The 17,443-nt window shown below is 50.5% G+C and overlaps 1 protein-coding gene across 5 annotated transcripts; it reads left to right on the top strand.

Moving 5' to 3' along the window:
• The first annotated feature begins 3,024 nt into the window (after positions 1 to 3,024).
• On the top strand, positions 3,025 to 16,424 carry APOL2 (apolipoprotein L2). 5 transcript variants are annotated; one of them, XM_077762054.1, is made up of 5 exons: positions 3,025 to 3,114; positions 4,327 to 4,471; positions 9,774 to 9,867; positions 10,796 to 10,922; positions 15,440 to 16,424. In XM_077762054.1, exons 3-5 carry the CDS (start codon positions 9,849 to 9,851, stop codon positions 16,305 to 16,307), a joined length of 1,014 nt encoding a protein of 337 aa, XP_077618180.1. In that variant the 5' UTR covers positions 3,025 to 3,114; positions 4,327 to 4,471; positions 9,774 to 9,848; the 3' UTR covers positions 16,308 to 16,424. The 5 variants fall into 5 exon arrangements, with proteins under 5 accessions (XP_077618180.1, XP_077618179.1, XP_077618182.1 ...); XM_077762053.1 differs by lacking the exon at positions 4,327 to 4,471 and adding an exon at positions 9,548 to 9,649 and having other exon boundaries at positions 3,033 to 3,114; XM_077762055.1 differs by lacking the exons at positions 3,025 to 3,114; positions 4,327 to 4,471 and adding exons at positions 8,727 to 9,353; positions 9,548 to 9,649.
• The last annotated feature ends 1,019 nt before the right edge of the window (positions 16,425 to 17,443 follow it).

Raw genomic sequence — 17,443 nt, 5'->3', positions numbered from 1 at the left:
CAAGTGCACAATTCAAGAATTAAAAAGAGAACTACCAATGACCCAGCAATAGCACTCCTAGGAATTCACCCAAGGGATATAGGAGGACTGATGCATAGGGGCACATGCACCTCAATGTTCATAGCAGTGCTTTCAACAATAGCCAAAGGATGGAAAGAGCCCACATGTCCATCATCTTAAGAATGGATAAAGAAGATGTGGTTTATATATACCACAGAATACTACTTGGCAATGAGAAAGAATGAAATCCTGCCATTTACAGCAACGTGCATGGAACTGGGGGGTATTATGCTGAGTGAAATAAGTAAAGTCAGAAAGACAGATATCATATGTTTTCACTCATATGTGAAACTTGAGAAACTTAACAGAAGACCATGGGGGAAGGGAAGGGGGGAAAAAGTTTCAGAGAGGGAGCGAGGCAAACCAGAAGAGTTCTTCAATACAGAGAACAAACTAAGGGTGGGGGAGTGGGGAACAGGGGAAAATGGGTGATGGACATTGAGGAGGAAACTTGTTGGGATGAACACTGGGTATTGTATATAAGCTGTGAATCATGGGAAGCTACCCCCAAATCCAAGAGCACACTGTATATGCTGTATGTTAGCTACTCTGACAATAAATTATCTTAAATAAATACATAAATAAGTAAATTTTAAATGATGTTTGAATGAAAAAATAAAATAAAGTGTATTATTCATAAAATTATAAAAAACAATTTTAACCAGATGAAACTTTAAACACAACCAAGGGGCACCTGGGTGGGTCAGTCGGTTGAGCGTCTGACGTCGGGTCAGTTCACGATCTCAGTTTGTGAGTTCATGCCTCGCATGTGGCTCTGTGCTTATTGCTCAGAGCCTGGATCCTGCTTCGGATTCTGTGTCTCCCTCTCTCTCTCCCCTTCTCCGCTCGTGCTCTGTCTCTCAAAAATAAATAAAAATGTTTAAAAAAAAGTTTCTTAATCACAATCTAGATTTGAAACACATGTATGATCCCAAAAGATTCCTATTTCCAGTCCATTTCCCTCCCAGCCCCAGGCAAACCCTGACTGTCATTTTATCACTATGGTGACATATATATATTCCATGTACAGCATGTAAATACTATATAGAGAGAGAATTTCCCAGAATTGTATATAAATAGAATTATATAGTGCTTCCTGGAATTGTCTATGAATGCAATAACATAGTCTATATTTGGACATACTCTTTTTCCCAGCATCATGCTTTTGAGATTCATTCACATTGTTGTGTATGTCGGTAGTTCATGTTTTAAAATTGATGAGTGACATGTATGGGTATACCACATTTTGTTTACCCTGTTGACAGACATTTCTTTTTCTTTCTTTTCTTTTCTTTTAATAATTTATTTGTTTTTTAATTGACATCCAAGTTCGTTAGCATATAGTGCAACAATGATTTCTGGAGTAGATTCCTTAATGCCCCTCACCCTTTTAGCCCATCCCCCCTCCCATAACTCCTCTAGCACCTCTGTTTCGTCTCTTTATATAAGAGTCTCTTATGTTTTATCTCCTTCCCTGTTTTTATACTATGTTTGCTTCCTTTCCCTTATGTTCATCTGTTTCGTAGCTTACAGTCCTCCTATGAGTGAAGTCATACGATATTTGTCTTTCTCTGACTACTTTTGCTTAGCATAATACCCTCCGTTCCATCTATGTAGTTGCAAATGGCGAGATTCCATGCTTTTGGATTGCTGAGCAATACTCCATTGTATTTATATAGCACATCTTCTATATCTATTCATTGTCAATGGACATTTGGGCTCTTTCCATACTTTGGCTACTGTTGACAGTACTGCTGTAAACATCGGGGTGCGTGTGCCCCTTCAAAACAGCACACCTGCATCCCTTGGATAAATAGCTATAGTGCAATTGCTGGGTCATAAGGTACTTCTAGTTTTAATTTTGGGGGGAACTTCCATACTGTTTTCCAGAATTTGCATTCCCAAAAGGTTTTCTTTTTAGGTAATCTCTACACCCAGCCTGGGGCTCGAACTCATGACCCTCAGGTCAAGAGTCACACGCTCCACAGACTGAGCCAGCCAGGCACCCCCGGGGTTGTATCTTATATGAAAAAGAGTTAACATCATGGTAGCTCAGAGCTTCTTGCAGACACTAACCCAGCCCCGACCTGCACAGAAGGGGTCAACAGGGAGTTGTTCAGGACTAGGGTGACCTGCACCTCACAGTGGTTTTACCTGGTCATCAAGCCAAAGTCAGGCTAGCAAAAGAGGAAAGAACGAGGAGGAAGGGGAGTTAGAGAAAAAAGACCAAAAGATCACTGAACAAGCAGAATTGGACAGAAAATAACTTGAAACATGTGTCAAGGGTCGAAATTCCAGACTGGACTTGAGTTTGCCCCTCCTCCCCCACACATTGGTGGAGTGGCAGGCAGTCATCGGGTTCAGACTCCTCCCCCAGGTGCCCTGGGAGCACTGGAGGGAACAGTGGACTCTGCCTGTGTGGAGGCTGGAGGGCTTCTGCCTAAGTGGGGGCTGGAGGGCTTCTCAGAGGAGGTGATGCAAGATTTGCGCTTGGAAGGCTAAGCATGATTTTTTCAGGGGGTAGAAGCAGGTGCCCCTGGGGGAAGGATCTGCCTATGCAAATGCCTATGGGCCACACGGCCGAGACAGACGTATAAATAGCTGCAACAGGGCAAATAGAAAGTGAGCATCTGGTATGTTTGGTGATGCAGATAATCCTGGAGATAGGAAGGTGGGTAATGCCCGAAGTGAGGTGGGAGGGAGAGAGAGGAGGGGGCTGGGAACAAGTCCAAGGCAGGTGGGGGGAGGGTTACATTTGCTGAGAGTCCCTCAGTTCGTCAGTGACAGGTTTTCCTTCCAGAAGTCCAAGGCGGGAAGCGCTGAGCCCACAAGGATCAAACATCTGGTGTTTCCTCCTTGAGGGGGTAGAACGGGCCCTGTGATGTGTTCCTTGTATCCTGAGTGGCTCCGAAGTGGAGACTTTCGGTTTCCCTTTCAGTCTCAGATATATTTGGGCCTGGAGGCGTGTGGTCATTGCACAGACACACCGCGGGCACCTGGGTCCACACAGCTAAAGAAACCTGGGTGTTGTTCAGCTCAGAGGACGATCCCTTGGTAAGCTTGGAGGGTGGGAGCCCCTGCCCATCTACTGGCCCTCCAGACGGCTCTTTAAGGAAAAGGATCAGAGTTGGGATTTCTAGCCCCAGGTCGCGTCCTAAATAGCGACATAAGCAGGATTTGAACCCGGGTTTGTCTGGTTGCTCCCCCTCACACCCCGGTGCCCCCAAACAGTGGAGAGGGCAGGGGACACTGCTCAGCCCAGGTTCCAGACTGCTGTGACCTGAGCAGACCCCAGAAGGAAGGCAGGTGTGGGGGAGGGGGTCAGGGGTGCTGATCCCTTTGGGGAATTTGGAGGAAGCAGGGGAGGGGAAGGAGGCCAGGTGAGTGGGAGCCTCTCCCTGGGGTGGCCTGACCCGCAAAGCATTTCTTCTGAGATGCACAGGATGAAGGACGCAAGGCTGTGTCCCCACAGTGTTCTGAGCGCCTGCTCAGTGCCGGGCCCTGCGGGGAATCCGAGGGTCTGGAAGGGGGGGCTTGTCCAGGGTGCCTTGACCGAGGACAGAGCGGGACGTCTGGGCTGCCCCCGCTGCCCCCCGCCCGGCCCTCTGTTCCGCACACCGTGGGACCCGGTCCCGCCTTGTGCTCTTAAAGCCCCAAGTGTGGACTCCTGGGGACGCCTGTGGGGGCGGGACCTCACACCTGCGTGTTCACACGGGCCGAGTCAGACCTGGAATGTGGTTGTTAAAATCACATTTCTCCCCAAACACCTCATGCTCCCTTGCACCCTGCCCGCCGGGATCCGTGTGACCCCAGGCGGGTCCCTTCACCTGGGACTCTTCCTTCGCATCTCCTAGAAAATTGGCATCTCCTCCCCCGACCCCTCTCCCCCTCTCCTTCCTCCCTTCTTCACCCTCTTCCCCCTCNCCCCTCCCTCCCCGACTCCCCCTCCTCCTCCTCCTTCTCTGTCTTCAGAACATCTTTCGTGGGCGCCCCTGCAATCCAAAGGAATTTCCAAAGGAAAGCTTTTTTGAGCTTTCCAAGGAGCAGTAAGGAAATGACCTCCCCCCTTCTCCCCAACGTTCCTGGCGTTCCGGACGCAGTTAGTGGCCAAACCGGACAGGCTGAGGGAGCTGGGCTGGACCCACACCCGCCCTGGCCTCCCTGGGGGAGGGGAGGCTGCGGAACGCGGAAGGCGCTGCCGAGTCTCAGGCACCGGGACACCTGGTTCTTCTGCAATTTCCTCTTTCTCTTCCTCCTCATCTAAAGATACTCTGGCTGCAGTGCAGACACATGAAGGAATGAGTGGAATCGCTCAGAAATCTCATCGGACCGTCAGAAGCACACACTCAATCAGGAGCGTCATTTGCGTGAAAGCGGAGCCAGGGCCAGAGAGAGCTTTCCGTGGAGATAGGCAAGGAAGCCGTGGGATTACTCAGCGGTGAAGGAAGCGGGGCCGTGTCTCGGCTCCTACCGCCCGGATCTTAGGCTGGCCGTGCCCCCCGAGGGCGGAGGGGGCGCCTGGGGACACTGCACAGAACAGGGGGTGCGGCAGGGACCAGACGGGGCCCCAGCCGGGGCTCGGAGTCGAAGGGAGGACACAGAAGGCTGGAGAAAATACAGAGAAGCAGGGACAGGACAGAGCACATCCAAGGAGAGCCTGGGCAGTAATCGCGAGGAGGGGTTAGGGGTGGGGGGGGCAGCAGGGGAGCGAGACTTAGACCTGGGCATCTAAGTATCGATAACCTATTACAAGCTAGGGAAGGTGGGGACGGGCTTTCCACGGGCAGGAGGCAGGCTGAGCACAGGTGTGGAGGCTGAGGCGTGAGCAGAAGCAAGGGCTGGACCTGCTTGGTCAGTAGAACAAGCAACTCTTGGTCTCAGAGTTGTGAGTTCAAGCTCCACGTAGGGCGTGGAGCCTACTTAAAATAACAATTTAAAAAGAAAAAAAAGAGGCAAGGAAGCTGGGGGTCCGTGGGGAGCCTGACCAAGGCAAGAGGGGCAGGGAGCGGTGAGGAAGACAGGAGCGGGGGCGTGTGGGGGGTGGGGTGCCGGGCTAAGGAGTATGAATCTGATGCTTTACCCTCCCCTTTCCCTGTCCACGGAGGATTCCCTGCAGCCACTTGCAAGGACATGCTTTGGTGAGAATCTCTGTCGCCCTGCACCTGGGGAGCTGTGACAGAGCAGGCAGGGACGGGCAGGCCTCCAGCCTGGGCCACAAATTCACGCAGGGGCAGGTTCTCCCTTCTCCTCCGAGCGCCCTTGCCGGGGGCTGACCAGTCAGTAGGCTAGCGAGAGCTCCCGCATCCTGACTGAGGGAGGGAGCGGTGTCCAGGATTAAAACCCTGCAGACACACCCAAGACCAGGGTCAAGGCCAGGCCAAGAACAGCACAGGACAGGATGGAGGAGACCCAGGGTACAGACACATTTGCAAATGGTTGGTGTCATCCAGGGTCTGGCTCTTTCGGCCCCTGCTCTCTGGTCCTCGTGATTCATGACGTCATTGGGCTGCCTGGGCTCCCAGGGTCATGCAGCACTCAGAACACAAGAAGGAGAAGGCGGCCAGCCGGTGCTCCCCTCCTACCTCTCCCCTGCAGCGGCAGGAAGGCCCCAAGCCTCCCCTAAGTCGACTTCCCCTGTGTCTTGTTTGGCTGAGGCTGGGCCCGACATCGGCCCTCACTGCAGGTGCGCCCGGAAAACACACACCTGATGCTCAGGCCCCAAGATGGGAGGCAGCAGGATGGAAGGGATGCCAATGGCCTTGGAAGAGGTGGAGCGGCGTGGGAGCTGCTGGGCAGGAAAGCAGCAAAGGCCACGAGAATTACTTTGCTGTAAACAGCAAAGTTGAGAGCAAAGATCAATAGCTCGAAATGGACCAGCGTCAGGAAATGACCAGAGCCACAGGGGTGTGGAAAGAGCGAGAAACCTGCAGGGAGCCGTCCGCACCCTTGCTGGGCCTGCCTCGACCCCTGACAGCTGCCTGGCTTTATGCTTTGCTCGCACTCGATAGAACCCGTGTGTATCTGCCAGGAAGATCCACACCCTTACCTTATGCCCTTCAGCCTTAAGCCGCCAGGCACACTCCTGTGGTTGAGGAAGAGGGTGTTAGACCTGATTCTAGGATCTGGGCTTTGGTGCTTTGGGGGAGTCTCTGGGGAAGCAGGGCTGCTGTAGATGGGGTGCTGCCGAAAGGGGGGGCATCGCTGTCAGTGGGTGTCTTACAAATCTTATCTAGCAAAGGAGTGGCCAGAGGGCGCCTGCCTGGCTCAGTCCATTAAGCGTCTGACTCTTGATCTCGGCTCAGCTCATGATCGATCTCCTGGTTTATGAGATCCAGTCCTGTGTCGGGCTCCATGCTGTCAGCACAGAGTCTGCTTGCGATTCTCTCTCTCCCCCTCACTCGGCTCCTCCCTCATGATCTCTCTCTGTCTCAAAATAAATAAGTAAACTTAAAAAAAAAAGGAGAGGGGCACCTGGGTGCCTCTGTCGGTTAAGCATCGGACTCTTGATCTTAGTTCAGGTCTTGAGCTCATGGTTTTGTGAGATTGAGCCTTTATTGGGTTCCATGCTGACTGTGCAGAGCCTGCTTACTCTCTCTCTCCCTGCCCCTCCCCCACTCATGCTATCTCTCTCTCTCTCAAAATGAATAAATGAACAATAAAAAATAAAAGAGAAGCCAGAACAAGGACAAAACTTGCGAAAGAAGTTAGAGTCATTCTTTTTTTTTAATGTTTTTTTATTTTTGAGACAGAGAGATAGATATAGCATGAGCAGGGGAGGGTCAGAGACAGAGGGAGACACAGAATCTGAAGCAGGCTCCAAGCTCTAAGTTAGCTGTCAGCACAGAGCCCGACGCAGAGCTCAAACCCACGAACTGTGAGATCAGGACCTGAGCCAAAGTTGGACGCTTAACCAACTGAGCCACCCAGGCGCCCCTTTAAAATTTTTTTAATGTTTATTTACTTTTGAGAGAGAGAGAGAGACGGAGACAGAGTGCAAGATGTGAAGGAACAGAGAGAGAGGGAGACACAGAATCTGAAGGAGGACCCAGGTTCGGAGCTGTCAGCACAGAGCCTGACATGGAGCTCAAACTCATGGGCGATGAGATTATGACTTGAGCTGAAGTCGGAGGCTTAACCGACTGAGCCACCCAGGTGCCCAAATAGCGCTTGTTCTCTTTAGCCAAGGGAAGGAGGCTTTTGTGTTTTGTGGGGGGCACAGAGACCTTGTGTTTGTGCTTGGATGAAGCTATGGGTGGCCTTGCTCTGTCTCTCTTTGTCATGGTCTGAGGGTGGTACTCTGGGAGATTATTCATGCCCTCCAGGAGAAGAATGAGTGCCAGGCAGGCCTGGTTTTCTTTCTCAATCTCTTATAAACAGTCATATAATAAATAGAAGGGGGAATGCCCATATATATAAGATTATTTATTTTGAGACAAAGCACGAATAGGGGAGGAGTAGAGAGGAGGCAGAGGGGGAGGAAGAGAGGAGGGAAAAAGAGAGAATCCTAAGCGGGCTCCACACTGTCAGTGCGGAGCCCAGTTTGGGCCTTGAACTCATGAACCATGAGATCGATGATCATGACCTGAGCTGAGGTCAAGAATCAGATGCTTAACTGACTGAGCCAGGTAGGCGTCCCTGGCCTCACCTTCCTGAGCTAAAGTCAGCCGCTCAACCGACTAAGCCACCCTGGTGCCCCCTAAATACCCATATATATTGAGACTCCCCTTCTTATTAAGATTAATTAACAAATGTTCTCCACTCCACTAACTCCTCTTTGCGTCTAACTACCTTTTTCGCCTTTATATCTACCTTTTTTAGTATATTTTGTTCATCTGCCCACATTTGAATATTATTAGGAACTCATGGCTTTACACTGACCCATCCTTGCCCAATTAACCATGATCATAATAATCATTATCTATTATTATTATAAGTATATGTAATTTGTCCGGACTTCCCCAAGGGTGCCCTGTTTGCACTGCTCTGAACATCCCTGAAAGCATCCTGTCCCTAGAGCAGTGGATATTGCAGACGCGTGGAATTCAGGAATTCAGTTTCCCTCCAAGAAGTCTTGCTACCTTTGAGTGAAGAAACATCCACGGGTACCCATGTAAGGGGGCGATGTATTGCTAGAAAATATATCTGTTGAAGGTTCGAGTTCACTCTAATTATTGTTGTTTAACCCATGGTATCATCCCATTTCATTTTATTTTATTTTTTTAATGTTTTATTTATTTCTAGGACAGAGAGAGAGAGAGTGAGAGAGACAGCGTGAGCAGGGGAGGGTCAGACAGAGAGGGAGTCACAGACTGAAACAGGCTCCAGGCTCCGAGCTGGCAGTCAACACAGAGCCCGACGCGGGGCTCGAACCCACGAACCGCGAGATCATGACCTAAGCGAAAGTCGGACGCTTAACCGACTAAGCCACCCAGGCGCCCCATCCCATTTCATTTTAATGTTTTATTCATTTTTGAGAGAATGAGCAAGAGAGGGAGGGAGAGTGCATACGCATAAGCCAGGGAGGGGCAGAGAGAGAGGGAGACACAGAATCCGAAGTAGGCTCCATGCTGACAGTAGATCTCACCAACTGTGAGATCATGACCTGAAGCGAAGTCAGATGCTTAACCTACTGAGCCACCTGGGTGCCCCGTGAGTAATGCTTTTATATGTTAAAGGGAGTAGAGTACAGTCATCACAAGCATCAGAAACACTTGGGTTCAAGTCCTGACATTAGAGCCATTGTGAAAACTTGAGCTAGCCTAAGTTCAGGTGAAAAGCTAAACTTTGTGATGGTTTCTTCCACTTTACTTATTTTTTTAATGTTTATTTAGAGACAGAGAGATTGAACAGGGGAGGGGCAGTAAGAGAGGAAAGAGAGAGAATCCTAAGCAGGCTCCACACTGACAGCAGAGAGGCTCAGGAGGGCCTTGAACTCATGAACCCTGAGATCATGACCTGAGCCAAAAATCAAGAATTGAACTTAACTGAGCCACCCAAGCATCCTGCTTTCCTCCACTTTCAAATGGGAGTCACAAGACTCAGTCCCTTAAGTATCTGACTTCTGCTCAGGTTATGATCTCATGGTTTGGGCTCTGTGCTGGTGGTGCGGGGCTTACTTAGGGTTCTTGCTCTCTCTCTCTCTCTCTCCCTCTGTGTCACTCTCTCTGCTCCTCCCCAACTTGTGCTTTCTCCGTCTCTCTCTCAATAAAGAAATAAAGCTTAAAACACAACAAATGGGAGCCACAAGAGCTCCCACCGCATGGAGAGTGTGTGGATATTCAGGGAGCAGACAGGTAAGGAGCCCTGCCCCTCATAGATGCTTGATCAACATTAGCTACTATCAGTTCAGAAACACAGACATGCTCAACCTCAAGTAATTTCCAGAATATTACTTCCCATTTTATCTTCTGTGTTTGGTTTCATTGCTTTTATAACTTCTCAGATAGCAGTCTCCTGGTCTGATAACCCTCTCCTTGTGCCCCTGAAGGACAGCAGGACTCTGACCTGGCTTGGGAGTGAGCTGTACTGAGGAGGGTACCCTTCCCTAAGGAGCAGCCAACAGAGGCTGGGAGACAGACAGACAGCTCAGGTTACGTCCCTGTTGGCATGGGTGGCCTTCCCAGAGGGAACCACCTGAGACCTGGCCCCTTGCTGCTCCCCATGGCCACAGCTGGCTCACATTTGACCCCACAATTTGTTCTGTCTTTCCCAAGGCTGAAGCAACACTCTTTCGGACTGGAACGCAGACGCAGGCTGTTGGGAAAACTTGAGATCCCACTGCTGACAACATGACGCAAGGAACGCCAGGTATCAACTCCAGACGATTCCTGGGACTGGGGAGTCCCTGCAGCTGAGTTAACCTACAGACGAATCAGACCCTTGAAGGGGACTGATGAGTGTCCTCGAGCCTTCAAGGGGGACCAAGGGGAGTCTCTATCCCAGGGGTCTGTAGGGGCCCCTCCCTGTTGTCCTCTCCTCAGGCTCATGGCTGAGATGCTCACTTCCTCCCTCCCCCTGCCACCCATCAAATGACCCAGAAGTGAGGCCAGGACATCCCACAAAGAGGTGGGGGCAGCAGAAGGGAAAGGAGAGAAGGAAGGAGTCCTGAGGCAGGGCCTGGGTGGGAGGTAGACCAGCTACCTCGGAGGCTTCTCCCACCCTCCTGACCTGTCCAAGCCTCCAGCATGGCTCAGGATGACTGTGGGGCCTTACCAATGGAGGACATTCCCTCCAGCTCGTACCCTATGGCCTGTGGGCCACTGAACTGACCCCAGCGTGGCCGTGGCCACCTCCCAACTGTGTGAGCCGGGTGACTTACCTACCCTCACCTGTAAAATGAGAGTATTCCCTTATGTTGTTGTGAGGATCAAATATCACATGTGTGGTCTGGGCCAGGGCCTCCTACACAATATGCCTACCTGAGTTTCTTTGCTGTCCCCTCTACATGGACCCTGTTAGCTCCAGGGAGAAACCTCCCCTCCCCCAGCAGCCCCGGGCTGCCATGGCTGTGTTAGGTCACCTGCCTATGTCTCCATATTTGGCATCTTCTTATCAGATATGAAAGCTGGGCAAGGCCTGAGTCAATGTATCTCAATACCCTTCCTAGGCCGGCTCCCAATAAATACACAGCTTAGTGTTGTGGGTTCCCTCCAGCAAAACCCAGTTTCCTCCCTCCCTTAATGAAGCAGGGAAAAGAAAAAACAAAACAACCTTTTTCTTTTTCTTTTCTATCTAGAGAGCTCAAGCTTTATTGAGGACACCATTGAGTATTTCAGGGACTCCATGAGCCGGGATGAACTGCATCTCCTACTGACTGACCAGAAAGCCTGGGAGAACTTCCTGGCTGAGGCCACCCTGCCCAGGTAACCCCCAGGGATGCCCCAGGGTGGTCCCCCAGATCTCTGCATGGCAGTGTCCTGGAGCTGGGGTTGAGTTTGCTCCTTCTCAACAATTTTTGACCAATGTCTTCCATGACAACTGCTGGCAGGGAGTGGCCTCACCTTGAGAAGAGATGACACCTGCAGAGGGCAGGGGATGTGACCTTGGGCCTTGACCTAAAGCACACCCATCTCTGCCTTGGTTTTTTCCTCTGTTCAGTTTTACTGGTAGGAAACTAAGATCATGTATGTAAAGTGCTTAATACAGTGACTGACACATACTAGGTACTCAATTAATGTTAACTTTTCATTTTTTAACTGTATTTATTTTGAAAGAGAGACAGAGACAGCATGACTGAGGAAGGGGCAGAGAAAGAGAGAGAGAGAGAGAGAGAGAGAATCCCAAGCAGGTTCCACATTGTCAGCACAGAGCCTGACTCAGGGCTTGAATTCATGACCCATGAGAGTATGACCTGAGCCAGTCTCAAGAGTTGGACCCTGAGTTACTGAGCCACCTAGGTGCCTCAATGTTAACTTCTTAGAAGATTGCCACAAAGACACAGGTACCAAGGGTATTCTTTCTGGAGATGAGGCACAAGTCAGAAGAACACTGACACACCAGTCGTCGCCACAGGGCATTGGACTAGAGCCTTCCCTCCCCATCTAAGCAGCTGTAGGAATTCTGCAGGTACCTGCTGGTCCACAAAGCAGAGAGGCTGGAGTGGAGTTGGACTAAGATGGGTTGGATCCAGACCCTATCTCTGTCCAGCCCTGGGTCTCTGGGTGTGTATGTCTCCAAGTCGCAGATTAGTCATTTGTTCAATGGGAACAGTAATTCAGCCTGATAAGATTGTGGTGAAGGCCTTAGCATGAACTGCAAGGTCAAAGGTGGGAAGCTGAGGACAATTGTCTTGTCCAAAGGCCAGGAGGCTTGGGCCAGGGTCAGAGATGGGGGCCAGATGGACAAGAGGAGGGTTAGGTTGGAGGACTAGTTAAGCTTGGGGGGCAGGGCTAGGACTGAGTGAAGCACTTGGCACAAAACTCGAGGTCCTGGGAGAGAGAGAGGAAACATTTGTTCCCTCCCTTCTTTGATCTCCTTACCACCAGGTAGGCAGGGCCATGGCAGGGAGGGGACATTGTCTCCTCCATAACTTGCCTGGGAGTTGGGTGGTCTTGACCACCATTTGGAAGCCATTCCACTTCTTATACATTTTTTTAATGTTTTTTCTTTTTTGAGAGACAGAGAGACAGAGCATGAATGGGGGTGGAGCAGAGAGAGAGGGAGACTCAGGACCCAAAGTTGGCTCCAGGCTCCGAGCTGTCAGCACAGAACCTGATGTGGGGTTCAAACCAACAACCATGAGATCATGACCTGAGCCAAAGTCGGAAGCTAACCAACTGAATCACGAAGGCGTCCCATCCTCTTCTACATAGAGCAACCCCAGACCAGTGGGAGGCAGTGTGGCTCTGTGACAATTTCTGGCACCACAGGAGGTAGCTGCCAATTCTCTATTCTTTGAGGGATTCTGGGGAGATGCACGAGCCCCCACCAAAGAGGAAAGTAGTTCATCCAGCAGCTTGTCCAAATGCAAGTCTTTTCAGGCTTCGGGATTCCTGTAGATGGTTTCAAAGTCTCTTGTCTCTTTAAGCAATTTCCTACAAGTGATAATGGCGTTGGTGTGCATGCATATGAAGCTGTCACCAGCTAAGGTGTACCTTAGGCTGGTGACACCTGAGAAGCTGGGGGTGATGGCGCTGGGTCGGGAGTCAGCGATGTGAACTGGACAGTCTGGGGGGAACCAGGCTAGTGGATGTCCTGGTTCTCAGTCTGTTGGGGCAGCGGCTGGGCCACATTAGAGGACATCAGGCTTGGGAGAGAGAGCACTTGCCAGGGAAAATAATCACTAAGGTCCCTTCTCACTTTTTAAAATTCGAAGTATTCAGAGTTGGCCAAGCTGTAAAGTCTGAGCGCACAATACCTAGGACAGCCCTGACTTTTGGCACCAACTACAAATTGGTGGGTGATCCTCAAACCACCCTGAGATTGGGTGATGCCCTGGAAGGGCTCACAGAGCTCACGGAGCTCTCACACTAAGTCACACTGTCTTCCAGGGAAGGATGCAGGTGGCCATCAGCCAAAGAGAGAGACACATGGGGCAGAGTCTGGCAGGGTTTCGAATGCAAAGCTCCTGTCATCCATTGGATGCACTGCTGTCCTGTATTCAGTTTGTGACAATGCACGTGGGACATTGCCCACCAGGGAAGCTCACACTGGGAAAGAAAACAATGACTCTGAGGTTTATTAAAATGGTGAAGAAGACTTAAATCAGAACTATGGTCATAGGAGACAGATTAGGCTCTACTCTGGATATGGTGAAGACAGCTGGAGATTTACACCAAATTGCAGCACGTGGGCGGGTGATGGGAATCCACAAAGAGAAGAGGTGGAGGAATCTTGCTGAAAGTACCCAACAGAGTTGTTGCTGAATGCAGGTCAAGAACTTCCACATCGGGGCGCCTGGGTGGCTTAGTCGGTTAAGCGTCCGACTTTCGCTCAGGTCATGATCTCGCGGTTCGTGGGTTCGAGCCCCGCTTCGGGCTCTGTGCTGACTGCCAGATCGGAGCCTGGAGCCTGTTTCAGAGTCTGTGACTCCCTCTCTCTCTGACCCTCCCCTGCTCACGCTGTCTCTCTCTCTCTCTCTCTCCCCTAGAAATAAAGAAAAAAACATTAAAAAAATTAAAAAAAAAAAAGAACTTCCACATCATGGGCACCTGGGAGGCTCAGCTGATAAGCATCGACTCTTGATTTCAGCTCAGGTCATTATCTCACGATTTGTGAGATCGAACCTCATGTCAGGCTCTGAACTGACAGCGTGGACCCTGCTTTGGATTCCCTCTTCATTTCGCTCTCCCACTCCCCTGCTCCTGTTCTCTTTTCTCTCTCAAAATAAAGAAATAAAGCTAAAAAAAAATAAAAAAAAGAACTTCTACCTCAAAGGTGGGATTTGATCAGATATCAATGGTGATCAGATATGAAGAGTGCGAAGATTCTCGTTAAACTAACCTAGCAGGGTTCTTGCTAAGACTGGGCACTATAGGCTCTCATGGACAGAACACAGAAAGCCAAGGTCGACAAGGTACACGTGGACTGCACCTGGTCAGAAAGAGGGTCTAGCAGAGCCTGACTAAAGTTTGGTCAAGAAAAGAGCCTTTTTCAACCCCGGCCTTGGTGTATAGAGTTTTATTGGGACCCAGTGACATGTTCTGCATGGCTGACCTGTGTGTGGTCTCCATCCCCTCCTTGCGGTCACACTCATGCCTTTAGTTTCTAGTCCCTCCGTAGGTCAGAACCGATAGCACATGACCCAAAGTCCCCATCATACATCGTGTTGTCAAGTGATGTCAGGCCAAAGGCCCAGGCAAAGGAAGACAGTCTTATGATTCTCCGACCCTTCCCATTGTAGGCAGGGGCCTAGAGATCACTTCCCAGGAGCCAAGGGCAAAGAGCAGACCTCTCTGTGGGTAAGGTTGATCCTTCCCTACACACTAAGATTCTCCAAAGGAAGGTTTTTCTGCTCTAGCCCCACTTCCCTCTGTTCATCTACAAACACTGTGGTACCCATAGTGTTGAGCTGCCCTTGAGTGAGAAGCCCTCTTTATTGAATACCTACCACTTGGGGCACCAGGGCGGCTCAGTCACATAAGCATCTGAGTCTTGATTTAGGCTCAGGTCATGATCTCAACAGCACAGAGCCTTCTTGGGATCGTTCCTCTCCCTGTCTCTCTGCTCTCCTTCTCCCTTGCCCCTCAAAATAAATACATAAATACACTTCAACGAAACACCTACCAATTAAGAGCAATTTATTTATTTATTATTTTTTAAATGTTTTTATTTATTTCTAGGAGAGAGAGAAACAGCGTGAGCAGGGGAGGGTCAGAGAGAGAGGGAGTCACAGAATCTGAAACAGGCTCCAGGCTCTGAGCTGGCAGTCAGCACAGAGCCTGATGCGGGGCTCGAACCGACGAACCGCGAGATCATGACCTGAGCGAAAGTCGGACGCTTAACCGACTAAGCCACCCAGGCGCCCCATATTTATTTATTTATTTCTGAGAGAGAGTGTGAACAAGGGAGAGTCAAAGAGAGAGGGAGACACAGAATCTGAAGCAGACTCCAGGCTCTGAACCATCAGCACAGAGCCCGACGCGGGGCTCGAACTCATGACCTGAGCCGAAGTCAGACGCTTCACCGACTGAGCCACCCAGGCACCCCCCAATTAAGAGCATCTTAAGATGACTACTTATTTATTCCCAGACTGAATGTGTATTACAGAGCACAGGCGAGGTACAAAATGTGTTTAACATTGCAAGAAACAGTCTTTGCTTCTGTCAGAATCTTGTCCATTTGAATTATAGTACAAGTCCTATTCTTGATGTAGGAGAGAACAATTCAAACCCATGTGATACATAAGCTTTCCTTAATCACTTGACCTTCACTGTTGCAGGGAGGAGGCAGAGGTGCTCCGTGAACATCTGAGAAAGCTAGAAGAAGACATGTATATGGAGGACATGGACAGGCTCCAGAGTGACCCCCTCGAGAGGGAACGCTTTTTGAAAGAGTTTTCCTGGTTGAAAGAGGAGCTTGAGGGGCAAATACGAAAGCTCTGTGAGCTTGCGGACGAGGCTGACAAGGTACACAAGAACTGCACCATCACCAACATCGTGGCCAGCTCCACTGGAGCCACATCAGGTGTCCTGTCCATTCTGGGCCTGGCTCTGGCCCCTGTGACAGCAGGGGTCAGTCTGACACTCTGTGCAACTGGGATGGTGCTGGGAACAGCATCCGCTGTCACTAGCGTGTCCAGCAGCATCGTGGAGCACAGAAAAACATCGTCACTGAAAGCTGAAGCCAATCAGCTGACATCGGCTGGCAGTGACAAAGAGGAGGGAGTTTCAAAGGCTATGGGTACGAAAATACACCAAATTGTTTCCTTAACAAAGAACTGCATTGAAGTCGTGCAAAACGTTGGAAAGCATGTTCGTGCCATCAAGCTGGCCAAAGCCAATCCTCGCTTACTGGCCCGCGCCAAGCGCCTCATGACAGCTGGGAGAGTCTCAGTTCGGAGTGGCAAGCAGGTGCAGAAAGCGTTTGGAGGCACTGCTCTGGCAATGACCAAAAGAGCCAGGATCATGGGAGCAGCCGCCGCAAGCATCTTCCTTGTGATGGATGTGGCCAACATTGTGGAAGAATCAAAGCACTTGTATGAGGGGGCAAAGGCAGAGTCAGCTGAAGACTTCAGGATGCAGGCCCAGTTTCTGGAGAGCAAGTTGGAGGAGCTCATCCAGACTCATGACCGTCTGAAGAAGGCCTGACCCGTGACCTCCGAGTAGGGCAGGGAGCAGGGCCAGGTGTGGGTATTTCAGATCTGTGTGGTTCTCCCAGTCTTCTGTTCTATAAGCTGCTTCAGTAAATGTGGGCTGACACAGCGGGCCTCTGTTGTATTCATCGAATTGCATGGGCTCTGGAGGCCTGACTACCTTCCCCATGGGCTCGTCTTCCTGGCTCTCATGGAGCAAGTCCTCCGTTACTTTTTCCTCAGACCTCAGCACCCTGCAGGTCCCACTGGGGCACCCAAGGGGGCCTTGTTCACATCTGCATTTAGACTGAGCACTGGAGTGTTCCTCAGCCAGTGTCCAGAACCTGGGGTTGAGAGATAGATGGCTTTGTTTCTCTAGTGGGTGGAAGGCTGTGTCTTGAATGCCCCAGAGTGTCTCCTCTGTCCTTCCCTCATGGAATGCCAAGCGGGTCAAGGCCTTCCCTTCCCTACCAAGGACTCATGGTGATTCTCTTCCTTTGCTCATTACAGACCCCACCTGACTTCTCTTCTTCCCAGAATTGCCCTGTTTCAGTTCTCTCCCACCACTGTGGGGAGGAGGTTTCCAGCCATCCTTATCGTGTGTCTAGTTGGATAAATGGTGGTCCTATGGGTTCACTAGCCCAGCCCTTAGATTCTAAGGAAAGGTGGGAAAACCTTCACTGAGTGTTGAGGTCTAGTTGTCATCCAGAACTCATTACGAGGGATTTTCTGCATGGGGCTTAAAGAGATGGATTCATCGGGTATTTCCCCAATGTTAAGTACTCAGCCCTTAATATCTTTCCACATGCCTGTTGTTCTTACGTGCCTGGTGAGGACTACAGGAAGCTGAGGGGGACAGGAGAGGTGCCTTGTGGAATTCAAGGAACCCAGAATCCCCCCAATAGTGGATGGCATCTTAGGCTGAGAAAATGCATACTGACAGGTTGGGATTTGGGGCCCCAGGGACAAAGTGGGGATTCCAGGGCCCCATGTCATGGAGCTGTAGCAACCTGGCCTGGGGCCAAGGCAGGTACCATCAAAGTGGAGGGAAGGCTCTACTCCAAACAAGCAGTATTGTTATTCTGGCTTCTAAATCTTCAACAAGTGGAATAATTCTTGGCTCCACAGCCTGTTATTTTTCTCACCGCCCTT

The sequence above is a fragment of the Crocuta crocuta genome, unplaced genomic scaffold (genome assembly GCF_008692635.1).
Source record: "Crocuta crocuta isolate KB4526 unplaced genomic scaffold, BGI_CrCroc_1.0 scaffold193, whole genome shotgun sequence".
Classification (NCBI taxonomy): domain Eukaryota; kingdom Metazoa; phylum Chordata; class Mammalia; order Carnivora; family Hyaenidae; genus Crocuta; species Crocuta crocuta.
Note: the sequence above shows the minus strand (reverse complement) of the source record. Positions and strands in the feature narration are given on the sequence as shown.

Bases quoted from the DNA above. Each gene is read 5' to 3' on its own strand.
- APOL2 (XM_077762054.1), top strand. The intron at 10,923-15,439 runs GTAACCCCCAGG...TCACTGTTGCAG, and splicing joins GCTGAGGCCACCCTGCCCAG to GGAGGAGGCAGAGGTGCTCC.